General features: G+C 44.6%; 3 protein-coding genes across 21 annotated transcripts; 2 read left to right on the top strand and 1 right to left on the bottom strand.

Moving 5' to 3' along the window:
• The first annotated feature begins 69 nt into the window (after positions 1 to 69).
• LOC6610720 (ensconsin) lies at positions 70 to 11,682 on the top strand. Of its 17 annotated transcripts, none has more exons than XM_032720063.1 (16): positions 70 to 170; positions 811 to 864; positions 978 to 1,085; positions 2,497 to 2,744; positions 2,811 to 2,950; positions 3,474 to 3,589; positions 4,066 to 4,320; positions 4,887 to 5,027; positions 5,664 to 6,023; positions 7,470 to 7,643; positions 7,701 to 7,870; positions 7,930 to 8,751; positions 8,824 to 9,054; positions 9,146 to 9,510; positions 9,567 to 9,727; positions 9,791 to 11,682. In XM_032720063.1, the coding sequence occupies exons 1-16, from the start codon at positions 122 to 124 to the stop codon at positions 9,805 to 9,807; spliced, it is 3,411 nt and encodes a 1,136-aa protein (XP_032575954.1). In that variant the 5' UTR covers positions 70 to 121; the 3' UTR covers positions 9,808 to 11,682. The 17 variants fall into 17 exon arrangements, with proteins under 17 accessions (XP_032575954.1, XP_032575953.1, XP_032575952.1 ...); XM_032720062.1 differs by having other exon boundaries at positions 2,488 to 2,744; XM_032720061.1 differs by having other exon boundaries at positions 2,488 to 2,744; positions 5,664 to 6,329.
• A 557-nt stretch (positions 11,683 to 12,239) lies between these two features.
• On the top strand, positions 12,240 to 20,324 carry LOC6610719 (myophilin). Of its 2 annotated transcripts, none has more exons than XM_002035249.2 (3): positions 12,240 to 12,468; positions 19,024 to 19,365; positions 19,527 to 20,324. In XM_002035249.2, exons 1-3 carry the CDS (start codon positions 12,415 to 12,417, stop codon positions 19,695 to 19,697), a joined length of 567 nt encoding a protein of 188 aa, XP_002035285.1. In that variant the 5' UTR covers positions 12,240 to 12,414; the 3' UTR covers positions 19,698 to 20,324. The 2 variants fall into 2 exon arrangements, with proteins under 2 accessions (XP_002035285.1, XP_032575981.1); XM_032720090.1 differs by lacking the exon at positions 12,240 to 12,468 and adding an exon at positions 18,857 to 18,950.
• Positions 20,325 to 20,522: 198 nt separating this feature from the next.
• LOC6610718 (serine/threonine-protein kinase par-1) lies at positions 20,523 to 26,424 on the bottom strand. Of its 2 annotated transcripts, XM_032720078.1 has the most exons (3): positions 25,633 to 26,424; positions 23,042 to 24,183; positions 20,903 to 22,976 (listed from the first exon to the last, which is right to left on the bottom strand). In XM_032720078.1, the coding sequence occupies exons 2-3, from the start codon at positions 24,178 to 24,180 to the stop codon at positions 20,903 to 20,905; spliced, it is 3,213 nt and encodes a 1,070-aa protein (XP_032575969.1). In that variant the 5' UTR covers positions 24,181 to 24,183; positions 25,633 to 26,424. The 2 variants fall into 2 exon arrangements, with proteins under 2 accessions (XP_002035284.1, XP_032575969.1); XM_002035248.2 differs by lacking the exon at positions 25,633 to 26,424 and having other exon boundaries at positions 20,523 to 22,976; positions 23,042 to 24,180.
• Between the last annotated feature and the right edge of the window lie 1,090 nt (positions 26,425 to 27,514).

The following is a 27,514-nucleotide window of genomic DNA, read 5'->3' as shown; positions in this document are numbered from 1 at the left end:
TGTTAACATTTCTAGTATTTTCGTAGAGCACACAACTATACAACATACGGCCGCATTGAGTAGATTATCGCAGCACTACAGAGCTGGCCACACTGTTTGCAGCGCTACAGTAAAGTGAAATATGGCGAGTCTTGGGGGCCAACACGGAAATATTTCGACTAATCCAGAAGGTACGCATTGAAAACAACCCGCTGGGAGTGCGAAATCGAAGGATGAATGCCACCGCGTCGAAAGCGATCGAAAATCGGCCAGGATCTACGCGTTTTCGGGGCGTTTTCAGTGGCCAAAAAGTGCTGGTCGACTGCGCAGCAAAACGGCACTCACACCATGGCCAAAAAGCAAAAACGGAGTGAAGAGAGTAAAACGAAGAAAAAAACAGCGAGGCGAGAGGCAGAGAAAAGAAAAGAAGAGAAAAGCCGAGAAGCCAAAAGTGTCTGCCCCCTAGAAATGGGGGATATATGTATTTCGAGTTCCCCGATTCCGAACCGGAGTTTTGAGTTTATAAATAAGTTCCAGGCGGAAAAGTCGGAGGAACAAGAGAGAGGGAAACATACATTATTTTCACGTACTTCTCTCTGTCTCTCTCGCTTCGTCATCGCAGCTGCTGCCGTGCGCTTGTGTGCGTGCGTGTGTGTGTGTGTTTTTGTGTCCCCCTCCTTCCTCGCTCTTTCGCCTTCTTGTCACCTTTCCTTTTTGCCAAAACGCAACGGCAATTGATTTTCCCCACACACGAAAGCCAAAAGTCCGTGTAAAACTCCGGAAAATCGCAGCGAAACTCAATCGTCCATTTTTCTCGTACTTCTTTTGCAGTGGAAAACACAGCCAAGCGACCCGAAAGTCGCGAGGGCAGCGCCGAGCGAAAAGGTAAGCCTTCTATGCGGATTATCTTGCGAGTTACATAAAATCGGCACCAATGTATATCTCACATACGCACTGTATGTAATCGCTTTAACATTCACCTATAACTCGAACCACAGCCCACGCATTCGCACCTGCCAAGATCTCGGGCTGCAGCGCCGGCGCAACCTTGCATTGGTTCGCCCAGGTGGGCGGTCAAATCTCCGCCAGCGAAGACGACTCTCAAGGTAGTTGGCATTCCATTCAGGCTGCTCCAAAGTCTTCCACAGCCACGCCCCGATCTGTTCCGCCTCCAAAACGAATGCTCCGAATGCTTGCCGCATGATCTCACTAACAAATACGACCCAATAGTCCGCCTTATCGCGATTTTAACCCCCGGAATACCACTGTCACTGGTCTATTGCAAGTCTTTCATTGCTGTTTTTTTAATATGAAAATCTTATCTATTCTCAACCAGTGACACGCTTTAAATCACTGTAGTTTCTTAACTGCCTAGAATGTTACACACAAAAGTGGGTTAAAAAAAACTCAAAGCATCTTGAACTTAACACCTAAAAGATCAAAATGTTTTATCTTGATTTTAGATGGCAAGTGGAGAATTCAAACTAAATATAACAATTTTCAAAATATTTATCGTTATATTTGACTACATCATTGTGAGAATGCAAAACAAGGAATGATTAAGTTTTTGGGAATTCGAACTTAATGACAATGTTCTTAAAGTTTGTTTACTTAAATTGAATATTTTTATTTGTTACATCTTAAATAATAAGTTTAAATTACATCTAAAATCTAAAGAAACCACTCATGTTATTACGAGAGTCAAAAGAAAATGGATTTTATTAAGCGAAAAATCAATTGCAATGTTCTTGGCTTTCCAAAACCACAAGTAAATTAAAACCACAGTGGGTTAAAATCCAACAAAATTTGCCTGCGACCTTGACAGCTGATAATTTCCCATTTGCAAGATATTTTCGCACCTGTAACTGGCAAAAAGATTGACTTGCAGTTGTTCCTTTGTCGTCTTACTTACGTCATGGAATTCCAAAAATATCTTAACCGATAAGGCGATAAGAACCGGTTCCCAGTTCGATTATGCAGACTTTGGCAGCCAAACCGCATGCTACCAATATTATTGTTATTATTGTTTATTTTTTTTTCATTTTTCCGCCTCAATGTCATTTCAATAGAACAAAATGTGCGCCTGCATTAGCAATTTGCTTTCTATTTTCCTTTTATCATTTTTTTTTTGTTGTTCGCCCATTTGGCACATAGGCAAATTTGAAGCGGGGGCGGCTGTATTCTTGTTGTCCGAGTATATGTGCCATATTTGTTATTGTTGCTGCTGCTAGTTTGTCAATTGACCCACAAAATGCGAGTGTACATCGTCGATGACGTCAGCTCTCGGCTCTCATGTAAATAACTCGCCGGCAAAATTCGAAAATTGGGGTATAATACTACACATATTAAGCAGATATTTATCGATTTTTGTTGGGCCACAGGTAGCAACTGATGAAAATATTCCCAGTTTTATTTGCTTGCGAACCGTAACTTGTTTATCCAAATTCAATTTATGCCCTTATAAGTATGTGCGAATTCGAGTCTCTATTCATTTTGCTACGCTTTTAGCGTCCAAAGACCGTGAGGAGAAACTGAAATATGCCCGCGATCGCCAAAATGAGGAGCGCCACCGGAAGATCGAGGAGCTGCGCGCCCAGGCCGAGGCCGCCCAGCGCTACCGTGAACAAAAGGAGGAGGAGCGCCGTCGACGCATCGAGGAGATCCGTACCCGGGACACAGAGAAGCGCCACCAGGTGGAGGAGCGCAAGAAGGCCATTTTCGAGGCCGAGAAGGAGCGCCGCGAGTACATCCTCAAAAAGAATCAGGTGCGTGCGTTATCGCTTCGATTCCATTGAACTCCAACTATAATTCATATTCTTAATCTCCCACAGGAACGCGAGTCCCGGATAGAAGTCAAAAAGCGGGACAGAAACTCCATCGGCTTCGCTTTTGGCTCCTCGACTCCCCGCCTGCTGGATGTGCCCGCGGATTATGGTCTGGTATCGCCCAGTGCCTTTTGGGGTCAGCGGAGGTGAGATCCGAATGAAAGTTATCTGAGCACAAAGCCAAAAGCTCACACAAAACGAGCACGCTTATATATAGCCATTCATAGCTATCTAGACTAGTATATATTTTGGCCGATTTCATATGTGCTGCACTCGACTAATTATCGCTGTACTCTGACTGACATGCTAAATAAGAGCCTGGACTTTTCATTGCTTAATTATTTTTATCAGTTCTTGAACTTTTAATAACGTAATTGTTTGCCAAAATATATAAATCACAATTAGTATAATTATTGACTTAGTAGATGTCGCGAAATGAAAGCAAATAATTGGCTAACGTAAAAATAAAGATAGTGAGCTAGTAGCCAATCAATTGTTGTGAAAAAAAAAACCATTTCACAATGAGTAAGCAGATATTCATTGTAAACTTTGATATTCTTAATGGCAAATAGCTAATTGTTAGCAAGCCATATTCAGGCAATTTGAAGAAAGTTTATATTTTGAGCTTAGATATTTGATTTTGAGTACTAAACAGGATTCCCCTTGCAGGTCCACATCTATATCGAACGTAGCGGGCGCCTCGCTCACACGTCGAAGTTCAGAGCGTGAACTTGCCGACAGTGGTGCTAAGAAGCGTGCCTCCTCATCGACGGACCGACAAGATGGTGAGTCGCGATGCCCCCGGCGGCACTTGAGTCATCCCCGAAACAGATATACACACACTCTTGAACACTCCACACTCGCTGAGACACCAGACACACATAATGAGATTAAATTTTACTTTGCAGTTATCGTTATCGTTACCTTAGACACTCGTAAATCTTGTAATTGACAAGTCCCAGTTATTGTTTACATGTGCCCCGCAAACCGGAGATTTCTATAACCCTCTACCATGTTATCTCCCACTGTGCCCAGTTGGTGTACATGTGAATTACTATTATTGTGTAGACACAAACCCCTAGCACCCACAGACTTCTCACACGGCACGATCACTTCTGCTCCCTTCTTCTCTTTTTATTTTTTTGTTTCTTGTAATTGTTTTCCAATATGATTTGCACCCAAAAGCAAAAAGCAATCACACCTTTGTAACGTTCACTTCTATATTTGAAACAAATCGAAAAAAACTACCGACTTCACACAGATCACCGACGCAAGTCTTCCTCCATGTACGAGGTGTTCAATTGGGGCTATTCCAATGACGAGCCGCCCAAGCGGTTCTCGCTCTCTATCGCCGGCAGCGAGATAAATATCGATGGGCCGGCCAATCCCCATCCGCCGCCCACTTCCAAACAAACAGCCAACGCGCACAGACCTACAAATCTCACAACAACCACAGCAACAAGCACCACTACTGCAGGCCACAACAACTTTAACAACCATAATCCGTATCGTAAGGGTGAGGGTTCTTCTACTCTTCTCAGCTCCTCCTTCTCGTTCTGACCCCGTTTTTTGTTTTGCCGTAACCCCAATGCCAAACCTAACCCTGTATTCGTAACCCCTCCGTAAGCTCGTAACTCTCGTTGTCTCTACCCCCGTAACCCAAACCAATGGCATGTCTTGAGCTTCTCAGTTTTGCATGATGTTTTTACGGCCTCCAGATTGTACAGATCCCAAACGCTTTTCGTTGAAGCTGACCCTCGAAGGCAGGATCTACCGTCTGTAAAGGAATTCAACGTATATCCCCAACTGCATGGTTATTTTGTACCGAAAGTGTTTACACTGGCTGACTGTTTTAATTAACTATTCTAAAATGAATAATCTATTATGATTATAGCGAAACCATTAGGAGTATCAGTGTAAACACTAAAGTTTTAGCTATTTTAAGATTAAGTTTTTTCATATATAATTTTGAGACCGAAATCGCAAGTGAATCATTTCGGCAGTTGCATCCAAAAATCGAATATCAAAATCCAAAATCATGTACAAAACAAAAACCAACAACCCAAAACCCGAATATTGCAGAAGATAGCGTTGACTCATCACCCATGGTGTTCCGAAGCGTTTACCGCAGGAAAACGGACCTCATGCCGACAATACCTAGCCCCCGAGACGGGCATTATGGTTCGCGAGGCTCCCTGAGCTCCACGCCGGCCAGAACCCCAGGTAAGACCCACCCAATCGATCCTCCAGTCCATCCATACGACACACTCCCATAGCTATCTGAATCATGCTCATCCAGCGATCAGCTTCATCGTCTATCTACGCATCATCAGCTCTTCATTCAACATCCCTCCATCCGATTAGTTGTGTTTTTTTTTTTGGTTTAGCCCATTCCGGACCAAGAGTTGCCCTTAGCCCCGGACTTTTTACTGTCGTTTCTCGGGTTCAATGCTGCTTCGGCAGAGATATAATGAGAAAATATGGAACACTTTCTCTTGAAGGCACCTGAAACACCAGAACTTTATACCACGCACTTGAAACACACACTGTAAAAAACACACCAGCCACCTGAACACACCTTTTTCAAAACACACCTTGTACACACCATTTTGTAGCACAGTTTGTCCACATCTTTTTGTAAAGTCTTCCTGTAACTGCAGTTGCGTTCGAAGTAGTATAAAACTTATAAAAGTTATATCATAAGATTTAATATATATAATTAGGGGATTTTTTAATGTCCTCGAATATTATTTCGAACGCAACCGTGAGTAGTTAAGCATAGCTCCCTAAGGATCCGCAGCCAGAACCAGGCTCGAAAAAGATTCACGAAACCAATTTCAACTTTCAACTGAACCGCAGGACGGGCCTACTCGATGAACCGCTTGGACCAGCTGGCGCAGCCAATACGCCGCAATGGGGAGCACATGCGGGCGATTCTGGAGCGGGAACGCCGCGAGCGGGAGCTGGAGATGCTGGACGAGACCGCCTCGCTGGGCGGAGGAGGGGGGCGTCGCGGTGCGGGGTCCAGCGCCCGTGCACGGCGGGCGGGAAGCGCCGGAAGCGGTAGCTCCAGTGCCGCCGGCATAATGTCCCGCAGCATGACACACTTGGCCGGAGGAGGCGGCCAGCGCGAGCGCGTAAAGTACTCGCTGGGAGGCGGCATATCGACCAGCTTCCGGCCGCTGGCCAGCGGAGCCGGAGGGCAGCGGGACTCCACCAGTAAGAGCATGACACAGATTAGCAGTTGGTCGGTTTATGGCAGCACAGCACCACAGCAACCACCACCCAACCACCTGCACCACCTGCGCCAGTCCACACTCGGCCTGCAAACTGCGGCAACTAAGAAATACCTCCAGTCATCATTTGCCTCAGCCTCATCCTTCAACTCTGCATCCTTCCGCGCGAACGCGACTGGGCGTGGCCGGCAGCAGCAATATGCGATCTCTACTAACCCTCACCGTTTTCTCGATCTCGATCCCAACTCATTGTTGCTCATGAACTCTGCTAGTTTGTTAGTGAATGCAGGTGTGTGCGATTTAAACAAAAACCAAAATTACAACCAAACATCTTGAACTACCAATCAAAAAACACCAATCCAAAGAACACGCTAGCACCACCACCACACTACTCACTAAATCTAAAATCTAAATCCTCCGCAGATTGCGGATAGCGTTGTAGCCATCTACTACCCATTCACTCGAGTACCTACTGATAGCCCCCACCACAAACCACTAGAACAACAACTCGCGCACCGAAATTGGCTAACTTGAACTTTCACCACACTTCAAAAATCGAACTCGTACACCCGCATAGGCTTTGGTTTCCCGGTTCCCTCGGTTGACAGAGGACATACGAAGAACGACCGATCAAGTTTGTCTTTAGTTCATCTGAGCAGCAATTTGTGATCCACTTCTCATCTCATGCGGTTTCAACAACCTTTGATGTTAGTCAATTACATCCGCAAGTCCGTTTATGTGATCCCAAATCCCAAATAACATTTTTAACGTTTGTAAGATCTTTTAAAAGAATTTCAGAAACATACATATAGACTCGCAAAGCGACGTATTTGTCAAAATTTCAAATTATTCGAGATCATCATCATCACATTGTCATAATAGATCCTTTCGGAGCTTCCCTGGTCCATATTGTTTGTTTGCTGCCTGTCGCCGTCTGTCGGTCGTTTTGTTCGTATGTATCCATAGTTACACTTTCTTTGATCGGGTTTTATTAGATGGTGAAGCGAAACTTACATTTACTTAATTGTTATCATTATTATCATTTTGATTTATATTTCTAGTTATTTAACATTTTATCCATATAATAACATTGAATACGCATATAAACATAAGTTTTTATGTGCTCAGTTGAGTCTGGGTACTAGGTATATGATCTTTGGTCCTTGGTTTTATGTTCTGTATCCTCATTATGTGTTCGCTCGCTATATGTGTACGAATTGGCATCTGTTGGAACTTTGGTTAACTTGTGTCCTACATTTGGTTTTGTGTTTCCCTGTGTTTCCCCCTGCAATAATGGTAAACTCTGGTGACGGTCACTACTCACGTATGCTTTATTTGGTGCTCCACATAAGCTCATCCATATTGACACCCCCTTGACCCCTGTAATCGCTCATTCCGTAACTGTTCTAATGAAATCTGGAATCTCTAGGCTCGCGATCGGGAAATGCCACGCCCGGCGGACACTTCAATAGCTCAAGGCCCGGCAGCGCCATGTCCACATCGACAAACATGTCCACATCCGGGCTGGTGCCCAGGCGACCGGCAACAGCACCCCGAAAACCGAGGCCCGCTAGTATCGCCGGAACGGGCATGTCCCTCGAGGGTAAGTCCGCTTGAAGAACACTTAGAACGTCAGACATGAAACCCTTAAACCCCGTAGAGATTAATAAACTCAAGAGGGATCAGAAGCCGCCCGTGAAGACGACAGCCGCCTCACCATCCGCACAAACGACACCCAAACGAACTGCAAACCTTATGTCCACCTCCCTGATCGTGACCTCCAGCTCATCGCGGCTGAGCAGCGCCGAGAAGAAGACGCCCTCGAAGCGGGTAAGATTCGTAGTCCTTTGAAGCCCATTACGTTTATTAAATCGTATTTGAATCTACAGGAACCTCCGGTACCCAAGGCAGCATCAGCTTCAAAGGCGCTTCCAAGTCGCACGGCCAGTTCCGAGCGCATCAGTAGGCTTACCAAGGAACCGAAAACCAAGGATACCTCTGCAATGACTAGGTCGATGATTGTCACCAGCAGCAGTACCTCCACCATCACAAAACCAACTCCTGCCCCGGTCGCACCCGCTTCCGCTCCAGTCCCTGAGCAGAATGGTGTGGCCAAGGAGGTTGAGAAGACTCCTGTAGATGAGCCAGTTCCTGAGGCTGTAGTTCCTACCGAAGCTCCTGTTGCTGTTCCATCAGTGAGCAAGGCTGAGAAGGAAGCATTGAACACGGAGAAAACGGAGGAAGGGGCGCGTCAGGAGGAGGAGCAAACTTTTGTGGTGGAATCTTTGCCCGAAGCTTTGGTTACCTCAGTTAATGTAGAGGAAAAATCTGATGAGGGCACTGAAAAGGAGGTGCCTAAGGCTCAGGAGCAGGCTGCGCCCAAGAAACCATCGCGCAGCAAGGAGAACTCTGAGGTGCGGGAACTGACCCCACCAGAGGGTGCTGATCTGATGACCGCTTCGATGATGGCCAAGAAGATCACGACCGAGGAGGAGGCGAAGGCCGCTTTGGCCGAGAGACGACGTCTGGCCCGCGAGGAGGCCGAACGACAGGCGGAATTAGAGCGCCAACGACTGGAGGCTGAACGCCTGGCAGAGATCAAAGCCCAAGAGGAGGAGGCGGAGCGCCAACGCCTGTTCGAGGAGGAGTCCACTCGCCTAGCCGAGGAACAGCGCCGCGGGGAGGAGGAGCGCCTGCGCAAGGCCATCGAGGTAAGTTGGCGACGCCCAACCGGAAACAAAGAAAACAAAGGAGTCTAGTTTATTACTCACTTTACTTCGCAGGAAGCCCAACAGCGTGAGGAGGAAGAGAAACGACGGCGCGAGGAGGAGGAAAAACAGCGCGTGGAACGTGAGGAGGCCGAAAAGAAGGCCAAGGAGGAGGCAGAGAAGCAGCGCGTCGAGGTGGCCGAGCGCCTTAAGCGAGAGGAGAAGGAGCGCGAGGAACGTCGCAAGCGGGTGGAGGCCATCATGCTGCGCACCCGCAAGGGAGGCGCTGCCACCACACCCTCCAAGGTATGTTCTAGCACTGGAAATTTACAACCAAGCGTTGGTAAAGGCTCGTAAATCTTCAATTCATTGAACCTATTCAAATATCTGTATTCAGGACGCTAACGACAAAGCAGCTCCTGCCGCACCGGCTCCAGAGAATAATAGCAGCAGCAACAGCAGCGTCACCGGGAGCAGCAACAACTCGGCTGAGGGCTCGCCCAGCACAGCAGATTCCACGCCAGCACCAACGGCAACGGACACTGTCCAGGAGGCGCCAAACAGTCAGGCGATGTACGAGCAATCGGTGCTAGACAAGGAGAACTCGCTTATCAACAGCTTCTCCACGATGATCATCGATGAGAATGCCAAGAACCTGCAGCAGGTGAGCAACGGCAAGTTGCTGGTGGACTTCGAGAGCACCAACACTGTGCCGGCGGTTGCCAACGGCAATGGACACATCGAGAATGTCAACAACAAGAAGTGAGTGGAGGGAAGTGGCATTCTTTCAATTATTATTAACGTTCAACAAATTGTAGTGACATCAATCTGCTGCAGGACGTAGTCGCTCCGGTCGCCACCCAGCTGATTGACCTGAGCATCGAGTCACAAGATCTACACCTGAACAATAACAACAGCTTGCTGACGAGCACAGCGGCAACCACCACGCTAGTCACTGCTGATAGTCACGAGAATAAAGGTACAATTGATTTCATTTATTGCTCATAACTGTCCTTTAATGATTCTGTTTTTACAAACCCAGATATATCGCTGCTGTGAACTGGATGAGGAAACCAAGCTGATTGTTTTCTAAACCTAAATCTTGATATAGCTAAATGTGTGTGGAGTCGGAGTATTTATTTATAGGATGAGATCTATATAGGAATGCGAGTGGAGAGTGCGACAAATTATGGTTACTAAAAACAGGAAAACGTAAAAGCTTATAAAAACCTATATATTTAAACGTACACATTATATAGATAGATCTGAATCAGAATCAGAGCGGGAGTAACGATAAGACCGATCCCGAGCAGCTGCAGATAAAAATTAGTTAAGAACTAAGACAAACCCTAAAAGAGAAAGCGTGAGATATGGTGGGGATATCCTCCCCAGAGATGGGGGATCATTTGCGAAGCAATTTAATATCAAAGAAATCTGTTTGTGAAGTACTACAACTAAGCTAAAAAGAACATTTGATGCAATTTTCGATTCGAATCGTTGCGTTTCGATCTAATATAATTACAAACTCGCTTCAAAAGTTGAAAGTGCATGCTTACATTGAGTATAACTTGAGCCAGAGAGCAGGATAAACGCTTGGGCCGACGCCGAAGCAGCGTATATAATTGAAAATTATATAAAATTAGTAGACAAACCCCTAGTATAAACAACAACGCGAGATTCTACGAGGCACCCAGATCGAATTGTGTGTGACGGGTCCCGAGCAAGCAATAAAAGAATACGAAGACGCGGTATCCACATACCATTAACCCATCCACACTTACAGCGCCTCACTGCTAGGAGGGCATATTCGAACCCCCTCTTATTTTTTGCCCAACTTTGCACAGTTGTTCTGTAAGTTAAGTTTACTACGTTGAGCCAACGAATCGTGAGGTATTATTTATTAAAACAAAACGAAACAAACGAAAAAAAAAAATAGGAAAGAGGAGGAAATAAGGAAATTCAATTGAAATTATTTGCTGATACTGTTCGCAGCTAGTCGAGCAGATACATAGGTAGCCTGTAAACAATAAAACAATTACACGCGGATATATACACCCACTGTAATCACAGATGTCAGTGCTTGATATACACATGCCTAGGTCTAGTGGAACTGGTAGTTCTACCACGTTGTACTATTTGTAGTAGGAGTCCCAAATCTGATTATGCTTATGTCACCCTTTATTATAGGAATGTTCTCTGTATATTATTGCGTCTCTTTTGCGTCTACGTATATATTTTTTGGTAAATGATTTTTTATATATACATATACACATTTATATTTGTAATTTGTATTTATCCATGTGCAAAAATAAATTATGATGATTATTTTTTAAAGAGTCGTCCCCCTCGAAGCATGCATAACAGATTGTAAAAAATGAATCGATTTATATATAATACCATCCCCCATAGTCTACGAAACTCACCACACACTACCCACTTGTATCTGAGCGAAAGGGCCTTAACAATTAGTAGGATGCATGATCGATGTATGCAGATCGGTTATAAAACAGATATAGCAGGCAGATTCGCATGCGAAAACCGTTAATAGAATAATATATTATAATGGCAATATGTGTATGCAACTAATAAGCCCTAACTTCTAGTTAATTACTGCTTTCCTATGTTATAAACCTAATGGCGATATAATCAAAACAAAAGACAAGCCCACATAAGTCAAATGTGTATGCTACCAACATAACAAACCTTTGAAGATCAAGCTGAATTATGTATTTCTAATATTAAATATCACACACCCACACAAAAACACAAAAAAAAAACACGACAAATAGAACAACAAATTATACAAGCAATTCCCCTATTTATTTAGAACCACACTGAAAGTCGCTTCTTATCGTAAATCCACAATTGCATAATTTATACGATTAAACAAAATATATATTTATGTGAATAAACTGTAACTAATTCTCAAGGCAACCATCCAAATGCGATTTGCTACTTCTTGGCTTCCAGAAAGTCCCCCAAAAATGTCACGGTCATTCGAATGGAATGCTGTAGCAAGAACCTCTCGATAAGGGGGAAGTTTTCAATGGATCTTTACTCTGGCGAATCTTATCGGATAGTTAGTACACAACCAGAAAGTAGTTCACTTTCTATTAAAATGAAAGCAACGGATGCATCATGGAAATCAAAATTATTCAGATCCCATATCTTTTTGAAGCCCATTGAAAACAAAAGTTACTTGCTAAGAAGACAAATGAACCGGGAATATGAAATTAATACTAATAATAGTGTAAAATTGTTTCCAGTGCTCGATAGTTCCATAGTTTATTATTTAAAAAACAACTGCCATTAAAAAAGCGGTATGACATCATCAATGCCTTCATAACAAATCAGCTGACGCTGATAAGCGCAGCTTGGAGCTTTTATGTTGTACCCAACATACTGGGTACAAGACTGAGTGCACTTTCCAACACTGAGCTGTCGCCTCGGTTTGCGAGCTTTCCTCTGTTTCGCTGCTCGGACCGCCGTTCATAACGTAGTAAGTTTTCGTTGCGAACGGACGTAGCCCAACCAACTTGGCCTTAACCCTTGCGCTCCCTCCGATTTATTCCGCGGCAAACACATTCCAGTGGACAGTGGTGCAGTTCAGCCCAAGACCAACCTACATTTTAGCTCCCTGCAAACCCGTTTCTTCATCAAATAACTATGGCGTCCAACCGTGCAGCGAAGTCTGGTTTTGCCGCCGAGGCCCAGCGCAAAGTAAGTACCAAATAGCAACAACAACCGCACCCCCCACCCAAAAACCGAAGAGCGCCAAACAAAACAACACAATAAACAAATTGCTCAAAAAATCAACTTTTGCACGGGTGTGTGTTCGTGAGTTTGGAGCTGCATTGACTTTATTTGGCGCTGCGTTGCCAAGATTTTATCTCCGCGCGCCAAATGCCAAAAATTAGCCAAAAATGGTCTTGAAATTGCCAGCGTCTAACAAGGAATGACCTCATTTCGCTGATAAGTCGAACAAGTATTTATGTACATATGTATGCATAGAGGCATATATGAATATGTACACACATGTGTATGCATGCGTAATTTGAAAGCTTAAAGATGATTTAGGTGATTTTGAGGCATTGTCAGTGCGGGTGATTCAAATCGAAGATCGAGAAAACAGTTGGTCATCCATAAATCAAACTAGTAGTGGTCGAAAAAGTTATTCAAGCTCTAGAAATTTCAATATGAATAATATCCCAAGCTCGAACAATAAACAATATAAAGATGAGCTAATAATAAACTGAAATAAGCTCCTAATTTATACAGCTACAATACAATAATTTGGAAAAATAAGTTCTTTTATTACAAGAAGGAGTTTTGATCTTTGAAGTCTTGATACAATCATAGGTGCTAGTTGTGGAGTACCGACTGTAGTAGGGAGACCCTTCGGATGATCTCAACACCCAACTATTGCAGCATGGTAGCTTCCGCAATGTAAATTGACATTAGTTCCGTCCATTAGCAGCACTTTGCCTCAAATGCACTCATACAAATGCATCGTGGGGTATTGGCGGTTGGTTACCCGTACCCTTCGGCCATTTAGCCCTCGTCAAGTCGGGGTTACGCAATTCCAGCCGCCCCTGGGCAGTCCCAAGTGAAATTGTATATGTCGCCGGCACAGGGGATTAAGTGCAGTCCGATGAAATCCACAACAAGACAACTACAGTTACAGCATTGCCCAAACAAAAAACGAAACAAATAATCGAGATTTTCCATATCCGAAGTTTTGTATACCCTTGGGGGTATATGTACCATGTTGTTGGCAAACTGAAATATTTTGTTTAGCTTTCGCTCTGCTTATCTGAATTTTTTCCAACCGGATTTCATTCTCTTGAGTCAGCCATTTAGCAAAAGGCCTTGTTTATCGGTATTATCTGTACTAGTGCATTTTTAAATCACAGTTGTGGTTAAAATTGTAGTATCTGGTAAAGCATCTTATCTGAAAGCGAAATGAAGTATGTTTTAACGTGGTTTATGGTGATATATCAGGCACTATGATTATGAAAAATATTAAACCAAAACACTTTGGAACTATGGATAGGAAGAACCTTGGGATAGGGTATAGCAAACCAAGAAAAGAGAAATAGAGGCGCAGCTGCTGGCGCGACTCCAAGCCGCGATCGAATGGCTCCCCAGGAGCCGAAGGCGATGATGTCATCCCTCCAGCTGTCCCTCCACCGGTGCTCCTCGAACCCTTCGCGATCCATTCAACTCGAAGGCGTTTTTAGTTTGAGCACTTTTGCCGCTCGCTGGGAGTCACTCATATCTTCTGAGGGGGATTCGGGTTCGGGCTTTGAGTTTTTGGGGGTGACAGGAGGAAGGGGCGATAGCAGCACCTTTTCCAGCACATGAGCACTTAAAACTGAGTATGTGGCGTAAGCAAACAGCAAAACAAAAGTGAGGCAAAATGGTATGAAAGCAATATTTTTGTTTGTCTCATGGGTTCTCTCCACACACCGTGCTTGCGTGTGTGCTTTTTCCGACACTTACGACCAGTCACCGACAAATTGGCATGGATCTCAAGTTTCGGCCAAGGAATTCGTAGCCCCTTTAGTTTCAACCCTTTCCTGGGATCGTAGCACCCTAATTACGGAACCATTTCGCCTCAATCCCACACCACCAGCTGTCGGGAAAGTTCTAGGAATGAGGCAGAAAGGTCTCGAGTTACTCAAAGTATGTTTACTAATTTGTTACTACGTAAACGATTGAATATATTAGTTTAGCAATCTTAGATCCTAGCATGATACTATTTCGTTCTGGAAATTCACCCCAAGGAAGCCGCACTGCAGTTGTTTTCTTGTCCAACTCCCTCCATGTTCGCAGCTGTATCTCAGCCATTGGCACATGGGCCACGTACTAATCACCTGGCCTTTTTCGGAGTCAAGAATCCACACTCAATTAGCAGTGCATATATTGAAGACACTATGTACACTTGTACATCCGCAGCACGCACCTCCCTGTATCTATATCTATATATCTGTATAGGTACGGCGGGTATCTCTCTATCAGTCGACACGGGCGACACGTAAGTGGAACACTTGGCCCACATGAACTCCGTGCTCCTAGATGGGCATAGCCAGCCATTCCCAAAGCTCTCCCCCAAAAATTAAACACTTGTTGGCCGCCAGTTTTAGATAAGCCATAAACAGTCGCGGGAGGAGGTCGACAGCGGCTTTATCGTAAATCAAATGTTGTTTTGGATTTCCGGTGAAACTACTCCCAGTACCGAAAACACCTCGACAAATGAAAATGGAATGAAATTCTGCCCCCTGTCCAAATCCCTCCGAAAAAGGCACTCGATGGGGGCCCATACAACTCAGTCAACTGAAGTGGAAGTTGGTCGGTCGTAAACAAGACTCAAAAATCATATATGTGTACGCAATTGACCTCGTTACATTTTGCGGATTTTGTTTATGTTATCGTTGTGGCATTTTTGTCGTTTTCCCATTTATTTATCCACCCAAAAGATACCGGTCAGCAATTGTCATGGATCATGACGCATTCGCATCGCGAAAGAAAGCGAAATCGGCGGTTGGAATAGTGAATAATCACCAGATCTGGGCATTTCGTGGATTGATTTTTGAAGACGCGATTACGTAATTGTTTGCCTGGCGATGAATGCGTCAACTGCCAGCGATCCCTTTCGCACCAAAATAAAAAAAAAAACACATTTAACTAATCATCACCATCTACATCTATGTATCTGCGCTGAAATATTGCCAAAGTTCAAATCCAAGCCATAACGATGCCATGACATCACCACCACCGGCTTCAAAAACCCATCAGCCAAGCAAAACGTGCCCCTGTCTCTTTTTCCGTGATCCTACAATGGATTATTATGCAATGATCATCAGTCTGGGGCTCCTCGCCGGCTTTTGGGCTAAATTTATACAGAAACTCTGTCGGATGGGCGGAAACATCCGTCAAATTTGCAATAGGTATTCATTATTTAATAAGTATGAAACGTTTTTAGAATATTAGAGATGTATTGTTTCTTAGTTCTTAAAACAAAGTGGAAGCTACTTCTTAGACATCCATTCTAAAAAGTTCTTCTATATCTTGTATATAGTTTGGTCTCAAGTTCTTGAAATATTTTATTTTCATAAATTTAACTACTTCCCGAAGTTTCGGAAACTTGCACAAATCTTTGATCATAAAATTCGTAGTGAAGTGAATTCTCGGAACTCTCACTCAATTGTGAAGTCTGAATCATGATGAACATAAATAATAATGTTATGTTGTACCAAAACATTTTCACTTTTCAAGTGGCGTAGGTGTGAATTAAATTGAGTTGGCGTGGGCAGGCCCTCTCCCAAGAAACTGGACTTTTTTCGGAGTTTGGGTTTCTGCTGACCCCCAGTTTTAACCATTTTTTTGTGTTTTTTTCTTTTTTGGAAAGCAGGAGTTTTATGCGGGCTCAGCCAGTTTTTGAGCAATTTTAATTTCACTAAAAGCCAACCAGGCTTGGCTTGGCATGTCTTGGCCACTAATGCGCATTGCGTGTGGTGCCATCCACCCAGAACGCACTTGAAAATGGAATACGTTGTACATCATGAGCTGGGAAATTAATTAGGTTCCTGAGTCTACTGAGCTTTTCATTGTCACGCCGCTTTGTAATGGCCCCTAATCGTGGCTAACTCATCAAGTGACCCAGAGACCCAAAAAAATGTAAAATGAAATATAATTTTGGCTGGGGAAACATAAGGAAATCGTCATAATTTCTAACGGCGAACGTTGACCAATTTGTAGTTCCGCTTCTAATTATTGTGTTTTATACGTTTTGAGTTCGTATCGAGCGGTGGCTTTCGTCTGGAATTCCTCACTCCCGATAAGGCAGTAGTACGTTCTAACCAGCTGTACATATGTTTTTTAGAGAAATATTTATATATGTGTACATATATATGGGGTGCACTCCATTACTGGCTGTACTTTTGGCCCGGCATTCGATCGTCGCCGAGTTTCCAGTCGACCTCATAGCGCCCAAACCAAACAAAAACACGAATGAAACTCACTGGCTGGCTGACTGACTGCTGACTCATTAAAACAGCGCTAAAAATATGTATTTAACAGAAGACGAGGCTTCGGAAGAATCGGCAAAATAGCTTGGCTATTCTCCACCATTTTTCATTTAGTTTCGAACACTGTTTGCCTGTCGGGGACCACCAACTGTCAAATTTGTTTGGCGGATCTTGGGATCTTCGCAGAAGAGCCAAAAAACGTGTAAGAAACGATCGGAATTCATTAGGCTCTTAACGGCTTTTGGCTTACGATTATTATGTATGAATAGTATGCATAAACTGGCCGCAGAATCCCATAAACATCAGCATATCAGCATATATTCCCATTCCTAATCAAAATTTATTCATCTGCCCCGAGGGTGTCAATTTATCTGCCACCATCAGGGGCTCTAAGTTATGATCATCAACTTCTGGCCGCGGTCGGATTTCAGATTCCCGATTCCCCAACGGAATGTCAATCAGAAATTGCTTTTATTAATTGTCTCACGCTTTCGATGATGAATGGTGCTGTTCCGTTCGTCGCTCTTTTCGGGCTCTAATGAAGTGACCTCTGCTGTTAAGTGCTTGACCGTTAAGCTGAAAAAGTCGGACAAAGCAATTTGGCCAACGGTCGATTGCAATTATTGATAATCTCCAGTTTTGGCCAGCACGCCTGCTAGATAAAGCCATTTCCAGGCGATTACCATATACTGCTTATCTCACTCAAAGATCGCTGGCTTTTATTGGGCTCGAACAACGAAAAAGTCGTAAATTGTTAATCTTCGATAGCTCCGGACTTCTGTGGCTCGGAAAGGGATTGGTTGTTGGAGTTAGTTGGAGTGGGATAATACATATTTTGTGTGCAAAGTGCATTCACCTCCATTGAGCACACAAAAACATGCGGAAAAGTGTGCGGACTGTATTTCACTTTTGTTTTACTGAATCGCGCCAACTTCTCCCCCATTTTCCAACAATTTGTGGACTTGCATTTCCCCACCGACCAGCGATAAGAAGTGGGGAATACAACTCAATTGGCGACAATCGTTCATTCGGTTGCTCTGAGATCATTCGTTTTAATAGACTTGCCAGTCAGAGCAAAAATCACACAAATACTAAATAGTCATACAATGAAGGGTAAATAAATAGGCAGACCTTTCGGGGAAAACAAAATATCTTTTTACACAACTAAAAAGAATATTTGTACCACAAATAAAAAACTTATAGATATGAGTTGTGAAGATAGCAACGCTGTTCAATCAAACTTTATCCATAAACAAAAAAACAATCTTATCAATATATTTGAATATTCATTCATATAGTACTGAGTATTACTGTATAATATTTAGTTCATAATATGTTGCGGATAGTTTTTATAACTCCACTACCAAAGCTTTTAGTACTTGTACTTACTGTCAAATGGCCGCTAATCTAAAATCAGTTTGTGACAGCGATTCAATTCAATCAAATAAAACCAATAAATACGTGTTAAGTGAGTCGTTGCGATATGACCCATAGTTTGCTAAACATTTTGATTTGGATTTTTATTGGCAAGCTGGCAAATGGTAACCCAACACGCAACGACTTTGCGGTTTGTTTTGGGACTCCGGCTTTTTGTGGCTTTGCCAATGGAGTGGAAATGCCAATAGAAGTGGGCCCAGCTGCTCAACAAGTGGCTTTTTGTCTGTGGCCAAAATCGGTGCGAAGGACGCCCAAGCGGCCGGTAAACTTACGACCATATATGGTCAAGACGATCAGATTTAAAGCGGGCTCAAAGCAGCCAATCGAAGCTATCGGCATTGGCAAATATGGATACTTACTATTCTACATGAGAACATGCGAACGAACGTGACTGACTTTTATAAGTTGAGCAAATCGAGTTATATGGGGATATATGGGAAAAATGGGGAGTGCCGGTGGGAGAAATGAGAGCTGCAACCTTATCCTTATCGCAACTTGAAATATAACCGCCAAATTGTCACGAGTGCGAGACAAGGGAAAGGCAAAGAGAGAGCAGCAGCACTTTTATACCCAATTAATGATAAGTCTGCTATCGGCGATATTTCATATGATAAGCGAGGGGAAATGGCCCACAAATAAAATAATGGTCTGTACTTGATTTAACCCCCGATTGGGCATTCAGTCTACCAAGTGCAGCAGCCAGGTTGGGATTAGCCGAAAATGTACCAGTCCAAGGTGAAAAGGATACCGTACTCTCTTACCAATTATTACCATTTTATTAAACATCAACTGTCTGGCTACTTTGCAGATTAACTCCAAGTACAGCGAGGAGCTGGCCCAGGAGAGCCTCGAGTGGATCAAGGCCGTCACCGAGGAGCCCATCAACACATCCGGCGACACCGACAACTTCTTTGAGGTGCTCAAGGATGGCGTCATCCTGTGCAAGCTGGCCAACGCCCTGCAGCCCGGATCCATCAAGAAGATCAACGAGAGCAAAATGGCCTTCAAGTGCATGGAGAACATCTCGGCCTTCCTCGCGTGCGCCAAGAACTTCGGTGTCCCCACCCAGGAGACCTTCCAGAGCGTTGACCTGTGGGAGCGCCAGAATCTGAACTCGGTGGTTATCTGCCTGCAGTCGCTGGGTCGCAAGGTGAGCTGATTACTCCAGCTTAAGTTGATAATGCGATCTAAGGATCATGTCAAGTACTGAGAATTGCGCATGGAAAATCCTGAGTTGTCCATTATCCCATGCATCCTTAAGTTCTATAGGATATATGCGAAAAGATACTAATATGTTTTGCTTTTGCATAGGCCTCCAACTTCAACAAGCCATCGATTGGCCCCAAGGAGGCCGACAAGAACGTGAGGAACTTCAGCGACGAGCAGCTGCGCGCCGGCGCCAACGTCATCTCCCTGCAGTACGGATCGAACAAGGGCGCCACCCAGTCGGGCATCAACTTCGGCAACACCCGGCACATGTAGATCGGTGTCCTGCTGCCAGGCTCCTCCGCCCCACACTTCGCTCTCAGACATTCCGCAACGAAAGACCAAACCAAAACGCCAACATCTTACGACGCAGCCGCTTTTGGGTTCCACACACTTTTCACGATTTGAGCTAGATTTGGGAAGAGCCCCTGAATGATATATCAGATGGATATATGGATATGGATATATATTTATGATACCAATTTGTATTTGTATTCCAATTGACCAGGCGTATGCTGTTATGTAATAACATAAACTACTTTAATTTAATATTATTAAGTACTCGTACATACGGATCTTAGGATGATTTATTCTATTTTCAACATTTGCATTCGCAACACGATCGTTTTGCATACTTTCGTTCTACATAAACCGCACTCAGTTCGTCCTGTGCCATCGAAGACAGTTGGAGATGGAGTTCCCACGCAAAGTGGGATAATAAGCGATCAACGGATCGAAATCGAAATGAATTGTGTTTGATGAATGTGTCTTCTATCTCGTAGAGTAACGATTACAATGTTGTTTCGAACTAACCACCTGAATACCAATCAAAAACGCAGAGCATTTACAATAATGTATTTACAGGCAGAGAAAATATATACATACGTATTACACACTTTTGAATGATCTATTTTAAATAATGTCCCCTGTTGAAAATAAATAATTATTCTTTTAACATATAGTGCTGTATTATGACTGGGTATACTATATAATGTTGGGTACTATCTGGATTATTTCTGGTTTCTATTGCCATTTCGTAGTCAAGTTCTCTGCTGTATTATTGTAACTTACCTTTTTGTTTGCAAATTAAAAAGAGTGCACTGTTTTGTAACAATTTCATATAATTTATTCGATTTCAAAACAAATGAATTGTTGCATGCGTTTGACATTTTTGACCTTAACCGGCCGAAGCGAACCGAGGTCTTCATTCGAAAGATTCAATTTCGAGTGTGAATAAAATATTCGGGGCATCTCAGAAAATGCGGACATCGAATAACAATTATAAAATAATTTTATACGATCGCTTACATTAAATAGAACAAATTGTACAGTCGTTGACAATGTGTTTGCATTCGCGCATTCACCTAGGAGTATTTTGATAAAGATTCGATACATCGTTAGCTAAGTTTAGAAGAATATTCAGCACGTAAAACTAAAGCAATTACATTCGAGGCGGTAATACATGGTTGTAATTTGTGGGTTTAGCCGGCATTCAGCAGTAGTTCAGCTGCCACCTCCAAGCTCCAGTTGGTCTGCTGCAGCGCCTGCTCGCACTGTGGTCGCCCAGCCACCCCAAGCCTCGCCAGTTGGTCGATCTTGTAGTGCCGCGTGGCTAGTCCCACATCTCCGCTGGCCGCGCGCAGTGCATTGCGGACATCCTGCTCCACCGCTGAGCTGCCCAGCTCCTGCATTAGCTGCTGGAGCTTCTCCTGCTCGCGACCGTAGTCCGAGGGCACTGGCGCGTACAGCTGATGCGCTCCGTCCAGCTGCTGCTGTTGCTGCAGCCGCATCTTCTCCATTCTTCGTTGTATCTGCTGGGCGGAGAGAGGAGGCGGCGCCAATGGAGCTGGTCGCGTTGGCCGCAGGTAGTCATCCTGAGTCACTTCATCGTACAGAACAGCTCCACTGCCATTCGGCACTTGGCCGTAGTATGTGGAGCCCATCGTGCTGCCCGCCACTGCATCGTACAGCGAGGCGGTTGAGGAGTACGCATTGTTTTTGGGTGCCACCACTCGATTGGATATTGCAACAAACGAATGGTTCAACTCCTGCTGCTGCTGATGATGGTTTTGGTAGATCTGCTCCTCTGCCTGCTCTGGCGGCGGCTGCGCATAGTACTCGGATTGCGTGGATGCCACTTGCTCATACCAAATACGATTCACCACACTTTGCGTGGTAGCTGCCGCAGCAGCTGCTGCCTCCACATTGTTCTGCTTGGGCGACGCGGTCGAGGAGGGACTGGAATGATTCGAGTGAACTGACCCGGGAGCTGCACCGTTCTTTAAGGGTGTGAGATTCTGCTTATACACCATGTCCTTACTGGCATACATCTGCGTAGAATTGCGCTGGTACTCCTCCTGCGCTCTGTTTTGCCCGTTGCTGTACATGTCCTTCTCCAGTTCGGCGATGAAGGACTTGTCCAGCAGCACACCATCAGCAGGAGGAGCAGGTACAGGCTCCACTGGCTGATTGCAGATGACGTCGTGTCGCTCCAATGCAAGATTACTGAGATTTAGCTGCATAGCCGCTGATTCCAGGGCAGGTATGTTTTCTTTATTCGACTTGGAGCCACCGAAAAGGCTCTTCCTGACCGAAGGACTATTATAAATAGGTGCTGGTGGAGGAGCTGCCTCCAGAGACTGGTTGAAATTCGAGTAGAGTGCCACAGCCGTTTCACCGTTTGTGGTGTCGAAGGGATCTCGCTCCCTTACAAGCGTCGCTAGCTGCTGTTGGTGAAGGTCTCTTTTTTGGACAAACTCCATTGTATTCGAGTAAGTGGGTGGCATCTGGTACGGCGGCGGTTGCAGGCGCCCTGGTGAAGCTGTCACCTTGGCCGGATCAAAGTCGAACTGCGGCTGCTCATTGTAGTACGTGGGGGACACATTAAGATCCCCCGATCCACTGGAGCCGGCATAAGTGGGCACATCTATGGGAGCGTCTAGTATGCAAAACGAGCTGTCTGCCTGCAGTGAGGAACTATCGCCTGCTCCCTTAGCTCCTCCTGTTCCACCTTCGGCTATGGGTCGCATATCGGGCGAGATGTCAATGAGTATGCCCTCCTGTTGAAATTGTGGCGGCGGAGGACGCTGCGGGCCCACCACTACTCCTTTGTGCTTCACCGCATTTCGTCGCTGAAGACCAGTAGCGGAATCATTAACCAGTTTGTTGTACGCGAACTGTTTGCTGGACGTGGACTTGCGCTCCTTGGCATGGGGCTGGTTTGTCATCGAGGCACACTTTCGCTGTCGATCATCTCCGTTGACCATGGCAGCTGCTCCGCCCCAACAAAAGCCGAATGGCGAAGATGTCGAGCCATTTCCAACGCTGCTTCGCATTGCCACATCTCCGGCAGCACCCACTTTGCGCTGCTCCAGCAGACTTCTGGGAAAGATTCCTATATCGAACGTTCGCTGGTTCTGACCCTTTATCAATTTCAGCTCGTGCCGTCCATCGATAATGGCGATTGTGTCGCCAGGCTCGATCTGCAGTCCCTTGGACTCGTGGTGACTTCGGGAAGCACGCATCACAGGAGGCGACATACTGGCCAAATATTCTCTGCAAAACAAGGATGGGTATTAGATGAATATGAAATATAAATATGAACAATAAGGGGAACCTACTTGAGAGCAGCAAAAGTGGGTCGCTCTGCTGGAGTTTTATCCCAGCATTGCAGCATCATAGCATAAACGTCCGGTGGACAGGCATCCGGCTGATGCAGTCGCTCGCCTTCGCGATCGATTTTGCGCAGGATCTGCGACCCATTGAGACCCACCCATGGATCTTCGCCAAAGCTAAACATCTCCCACAGCGTCACGCCAAACATCCAGGTGTCAGAGGCGTGCGAGAATTGTCGGAAGCGCAGCGATTCAGGAGCGCACCAGGGAAAAGGCACCTTCTTATGCTCAGACATCACATAGCAATCATCCTCTTGGGGCAAGGCACGCATTAGGCCAAAATCTCCGATCTTGATCTTGTTTCCAGCTGCAAGGAGGACATTTCGACAGGCCAGATCGCGATGCAGAAAGCGCTTCTGTTCCAGATAGGCCATGCCAGTCACAATCTGCACCGACCAGTTCCATATGATGGTCAGCGAGGTGTGGCGGCACTGTTTTCGCAGCGTATCCAGCAGCGACCCGCGCTCCGCCAGCTCTGTAATCATCATCATCGGCTGGGATAGGACCACTCCGTAAAGCCGCACCAGATTCGCATGATCCAGGGCGTGCATAGCCTGAACCTCGCGGAAGAAGTCGTCGATGATGCCCGGTTGGGTGAGGTTGTCTGACTTCAGAACCTTGACGGCCACCGGGATGACCTTGCCCGCTGGCGAAGCACTCCATTCGCCGCGACGTACCACACCGAATGATCCGTCACCCAGTTTCAGGCCCATTGTGATGTCCTTTTCATGTATAAGGCAGGTTAGCTGGGTGCCATTGCCCTGACTGGATTCCCGGGCGGCGGAGGACTGCTTCTTCGACGAGGGCTGCTTGCCACCGCCAATCAGTTTGGACAGGATGTTCTTGCGCCACTGATGGGCCTTCTTTTTCCGCACTGCCTCCATCAGCCGTCGAATGGCCGGTTTCCCCAGACCACATCGCTCCAGATCGTCAGGTAGCACGTAGTCGAAGTGCGCCAGCCGCGTCACCTGTAGGTCATCCCGTATCCTGTCCAGAAACTGCTCCAGCTGCACCTCGCGCAGCAGATCCTCCAGCCAGGCCGTCTCGCTCCCGAGACCACCATCCACCGCCGAAGTGGAGGTCATTTCCTGAGGGGACGCAAAACGAAACACAATAAGTTGAAGGCAATCTCAATAACATAGTGATCGGTGAATGAACTGTGGTCAAGGGTAATGGGTCAATCGCGCAATCACGTAAGTTAATATGTATGTATGTATCCACTTGCCATATGCGATTAAATGGTCAGGGAACAGAGAAAGTGCGCAACATTTATGGACCGCCAATGCAATTCCATATCTTGTCATTAACAAAAGGTGAAGCAATGGGGTTCAGTGGTTTCTGAGGCAATTAAATGTTTAGAAACCATCAAAGTAGTAACTACTACTTGTAAAAGTAATAGTATTCATTAAATCCTGATATATAGTCCTATTTAGATAAGTTTTCTATAAAATTCAACATTAATAATATAAACGAGAATCTATTGCCTTCAAGTTCACATGCTCGTCTATTAGGCGGAAGTAAGCTGGTTTCTAGATAAACCATTTATTTAATTCCACGAATACGTCAGGGCGACAATACTTGTTGAATCTATGACTGCTTCCAAGGGGGCCAATGCACACAAAAGTGGATTTGTCCCCACATGAAGTCACGTTTTCTTGGCAATCCCTGCAAACGCATTGCGTCACCCTTCGAACCCTAATCACTAGGAAGAGATACATATATAGAAAGAAGTAGGTGGTTCGGGATCTTAGGAAATGCGGCTTGAACTTTAGCGCGTGCTAAAGTGGAGTTTATAAATAGATGGCGATTAAAGGTGCGCAGATGCAGGCACAGAATGTAGTCGATATGCATGCCCCATGGGATTCCCCTTGGGATGAACAAAATGATAGCCCGACTGCTAATGTCTATTGTTAACGAGCGAATAATAGAAATTACACTTTGCGGCGACAGTTTGACTAATTATTCGGGCGGAAACTGGAACCTAGCGGATGCGAGAGCCACACAGAGATGTCCAGCGAGACAACAACGCCCAGTTGAGAGCAGGTTGCCAGTCCATCAGCTGTGCAATTCAGATACAGTCGAACGTCCGTAACGCGGCATCTGTCGTTAACTATACATATGCGCATATACTCGAAAATGGTGACTTTAAGGTACAGAAATAACCCAGGTACAAACGCTGGCATTGTGTATCTAAAAATAAATACAGTCGTACTTCCGCAATTCGAACGAAACCCAGTTAAATGACCTTTCGATTTCATTTAATCTTTTGTTTGGTGATTCCGCTAAGATTGTATCCTATCATTATCAGGAGTATTATTTATTCAGCTCAATTTCATAGCAAACAACTTTAAGTTTAAGAAATAAAATTAAGTTTAGTTGGGGTCAGCATACGGGGGCTCCACTGTACGACAGCTATCACACCCCGAATTCCACGAAGCGTCTAGTTCCATTCACTATTATTTTGTTGGACATTTGTATAACATTTCCCCCGGGTGTTCGGCTAAAAAGGGTTTTCCTTTGTTTTTGGAAATACTCACCGAATATTAAACTGCTGCGCAGCTGCTGCGACGCTGGCTGAGGAGCGTCGACGTCAACGCGAACGTCGCAGTCGCTGCACTTGGCTAAACTTGAGAAAATTGGCAAACTTCCTGTCTGGAAGCGAACAGGTTGGCCAGACAAAAGATGTTGCGGCAGATGGAAGTGGTTTATGCGGTGGATATGGAGATTTCTGGCTTAAAGATGTGAAATTCGATATACGAGCTGGAGGCAGCGCAGTCGGCGTCGCAGTCGCCGCAATGTAAACGGTTGTATGCGTGTGTGTGTGTAGGCTGCTTTGTTTACACTCGCCAAATGAGCAGCTGTCTGCTTGGCTGCTGATTTTGATGGCGGACGGTTAGTGGTCCCCTCATGACGCAGACACGTAAATATTAATTTATAGTGCACACACGGGAAAACAATGAATATTCCGCTTTCAACAGCGCTCAGTCCCTCCCCCACCGACAAACACTCGATCGTTTCACGTTTTTGCACAATTTCACACACACACGCATTCGCTGCACGGCCGTTTGGGTCTGGGTGGATGTGTGCGTGTGTACGAATCGAAATGCACGAAAAAAACAGCAACGCAAATCGCAGGTGCCACGAAGAACCGAAAAGAGCGAGAATTCTTTACTTTTCTATTATGTTAACTCGTTAAAATCAGATTGATTTCCTTTCTAATGCGGAAACATCGTCGTTAATCGGAGTCGCCTGCGCTTAATTTGCGATTGAAAATGCGCGACGGCCAAACACTTTTGGTATTTTTTCAAGCAGCTGATGCAGTGGTGATGGAACAAAAAGCGATGAATGCTAAGTGCAACCGATATTGCTGAAATCATAATTGGAAATATCGATACTACTTATCGAGTATTTATGTTATTTACTGTTACGGATTTAAAAATATGAATTAATTTATTTCTAACATTTAAGCATAAAAATATACGTAAATATATAACTTTGTGAAAGTGTAACGTTGGTTTACTATCGAAGTAGCACTAAGCGATTACCTACATTTAAATTATAAAATTTTTGTAATTATTTTATATTTTTAACTGAATCCAATTCATTTGTATGGATAATCTTGATAAAGAGATTATTAAAATAAATTCCATAAATACTTGTATTATCCCTTTTACTTACATCTTTTTGTGGTAGTGTCAAGACGTATTTTTTTTTCTTTAAAAAAGATAAATGTGAAATGCGCTTTGGTTTTGCCATTCCTTAGAATTGTTTTTATATTAATCATGTTAATTTTTATCACAGTAGTGCACAACATTTAAAAAAAAATTTGTTTCTATCAATATGTGATTCAAGTGTTGGATTATAAGAATTCGGTTTTATGTGGGCGCTGTTTTCATTAATCATATGTTTCTTACGAAACTCTTCTTACATTAGTAATGTAAGTCGTAAGACTGTAGCTAATTTTAAAATGCATTTTTATTTGGTTTATTAATAATACTTGAAAGGAACGAAATCTTTGAAGTGATATTTATTTGTCATGCGCTATTCATATCCGGCATTTTCCTTATTAAGAGTCACCCCGTTAAATTAAATTAAATTGAAGATTTCGCCAGCCATTGCGTGAGAAGTTGCCCCATTCCGAGGCATATACGCAGCTTTGGGACGCGGCCAGCAATCAATGGAGTAGCACGGCACGCCTAAAATCTCGAATACCACTGTACAACGCCGTGGCGCGCTTATCAATCCTATTGAGTGCGCTGTTATTAATAACAATACCCGTACTTTATATTAAACGCCCGGCTGTTGCATCAACGCCCCTCAGAAGCACACCACCCGTCAATAAAAGTTGGATGAGTAATCCCAGTGGGCTCGGGTTACCAGCTGCCAGTGGAATGCATGTGTAAAAACAAACAAGGCAGC

Source organism: Drosophila sechellia, chromosome 3L, assembly GCF_004382195.2.
Source record: "Drosophila sechellia strain sech25 chromosome 3L, ASM438219v1, whole genome shotgun sequence".
In the NCBI taxonomy this organism is placed as follows: Eukaryota; Metazoa; Arthropoda; class Insecta; order Diptera; family Drosophilidae; genus Drosophila; species Drosophila sechellia.
The sequence above is the reverse complement of the archived record's forward strand: the minus strand, read 5'-3'. Positions and strand labels throughout refer to the sequence as shown.

Coding starts and splice junctions, on each gene's coding strand:
- LOC6610719 (XM_002035249.2), top strand. CDS start 12,415: ATGGCGTCCAACCGTGCAGCGAAGTCTGGTTTTGCCGCCGAGGCCCAG. Junction 12,469..19,023: donor CCGCCGAGGCCCAGCGCAAA/GTAAGTACCAAA, acceptor GCTACTTTGCAG/ATTAACTCCAAGTACAGCGA. Junction 19,366..19,526: donor TGCAGTCGCTGGGTCGCAAG/GTGAGCTGATTA, acceptor GCTTTTGCATAG/GCCTCCAACTTCAACAAGCC.
- LOC6610720 (XM_032720061.1), top strand. CDS start 122: ATGGCGAGTCTTGGGGGCCAACACGGAAATATTTCGACTAATCCAGAA. Junction 171..810: donor TATTTCGACTAATCCAGAAG/GTACGCATTGAA, acceptor CTTCTTTTGCAG/TGGAAAACACAGCCAAGCGA. Junction 8,752..8,823: donor GCCTGCGCAAGGCCATCGAG/GTAAGTTGGCGA, acceptor TTTACTTCGCAG/GAAGCCCAACAGCGTGAGGA.
- LOC6610718 (XM_032720078.1), bottom strand. CDS start 24,180: ATGACCTCCACTTCGGCGGTGGATGGTGGTCTCGGGAGCGAGACGGCC. Junction 22,977..23,041: donor CCCACTTTTGCTGCTCTCAA/GTAGGTTCCCCT, acceptor CTTGTTTTGCAG/AGAATATTTGGCCAGTATGT.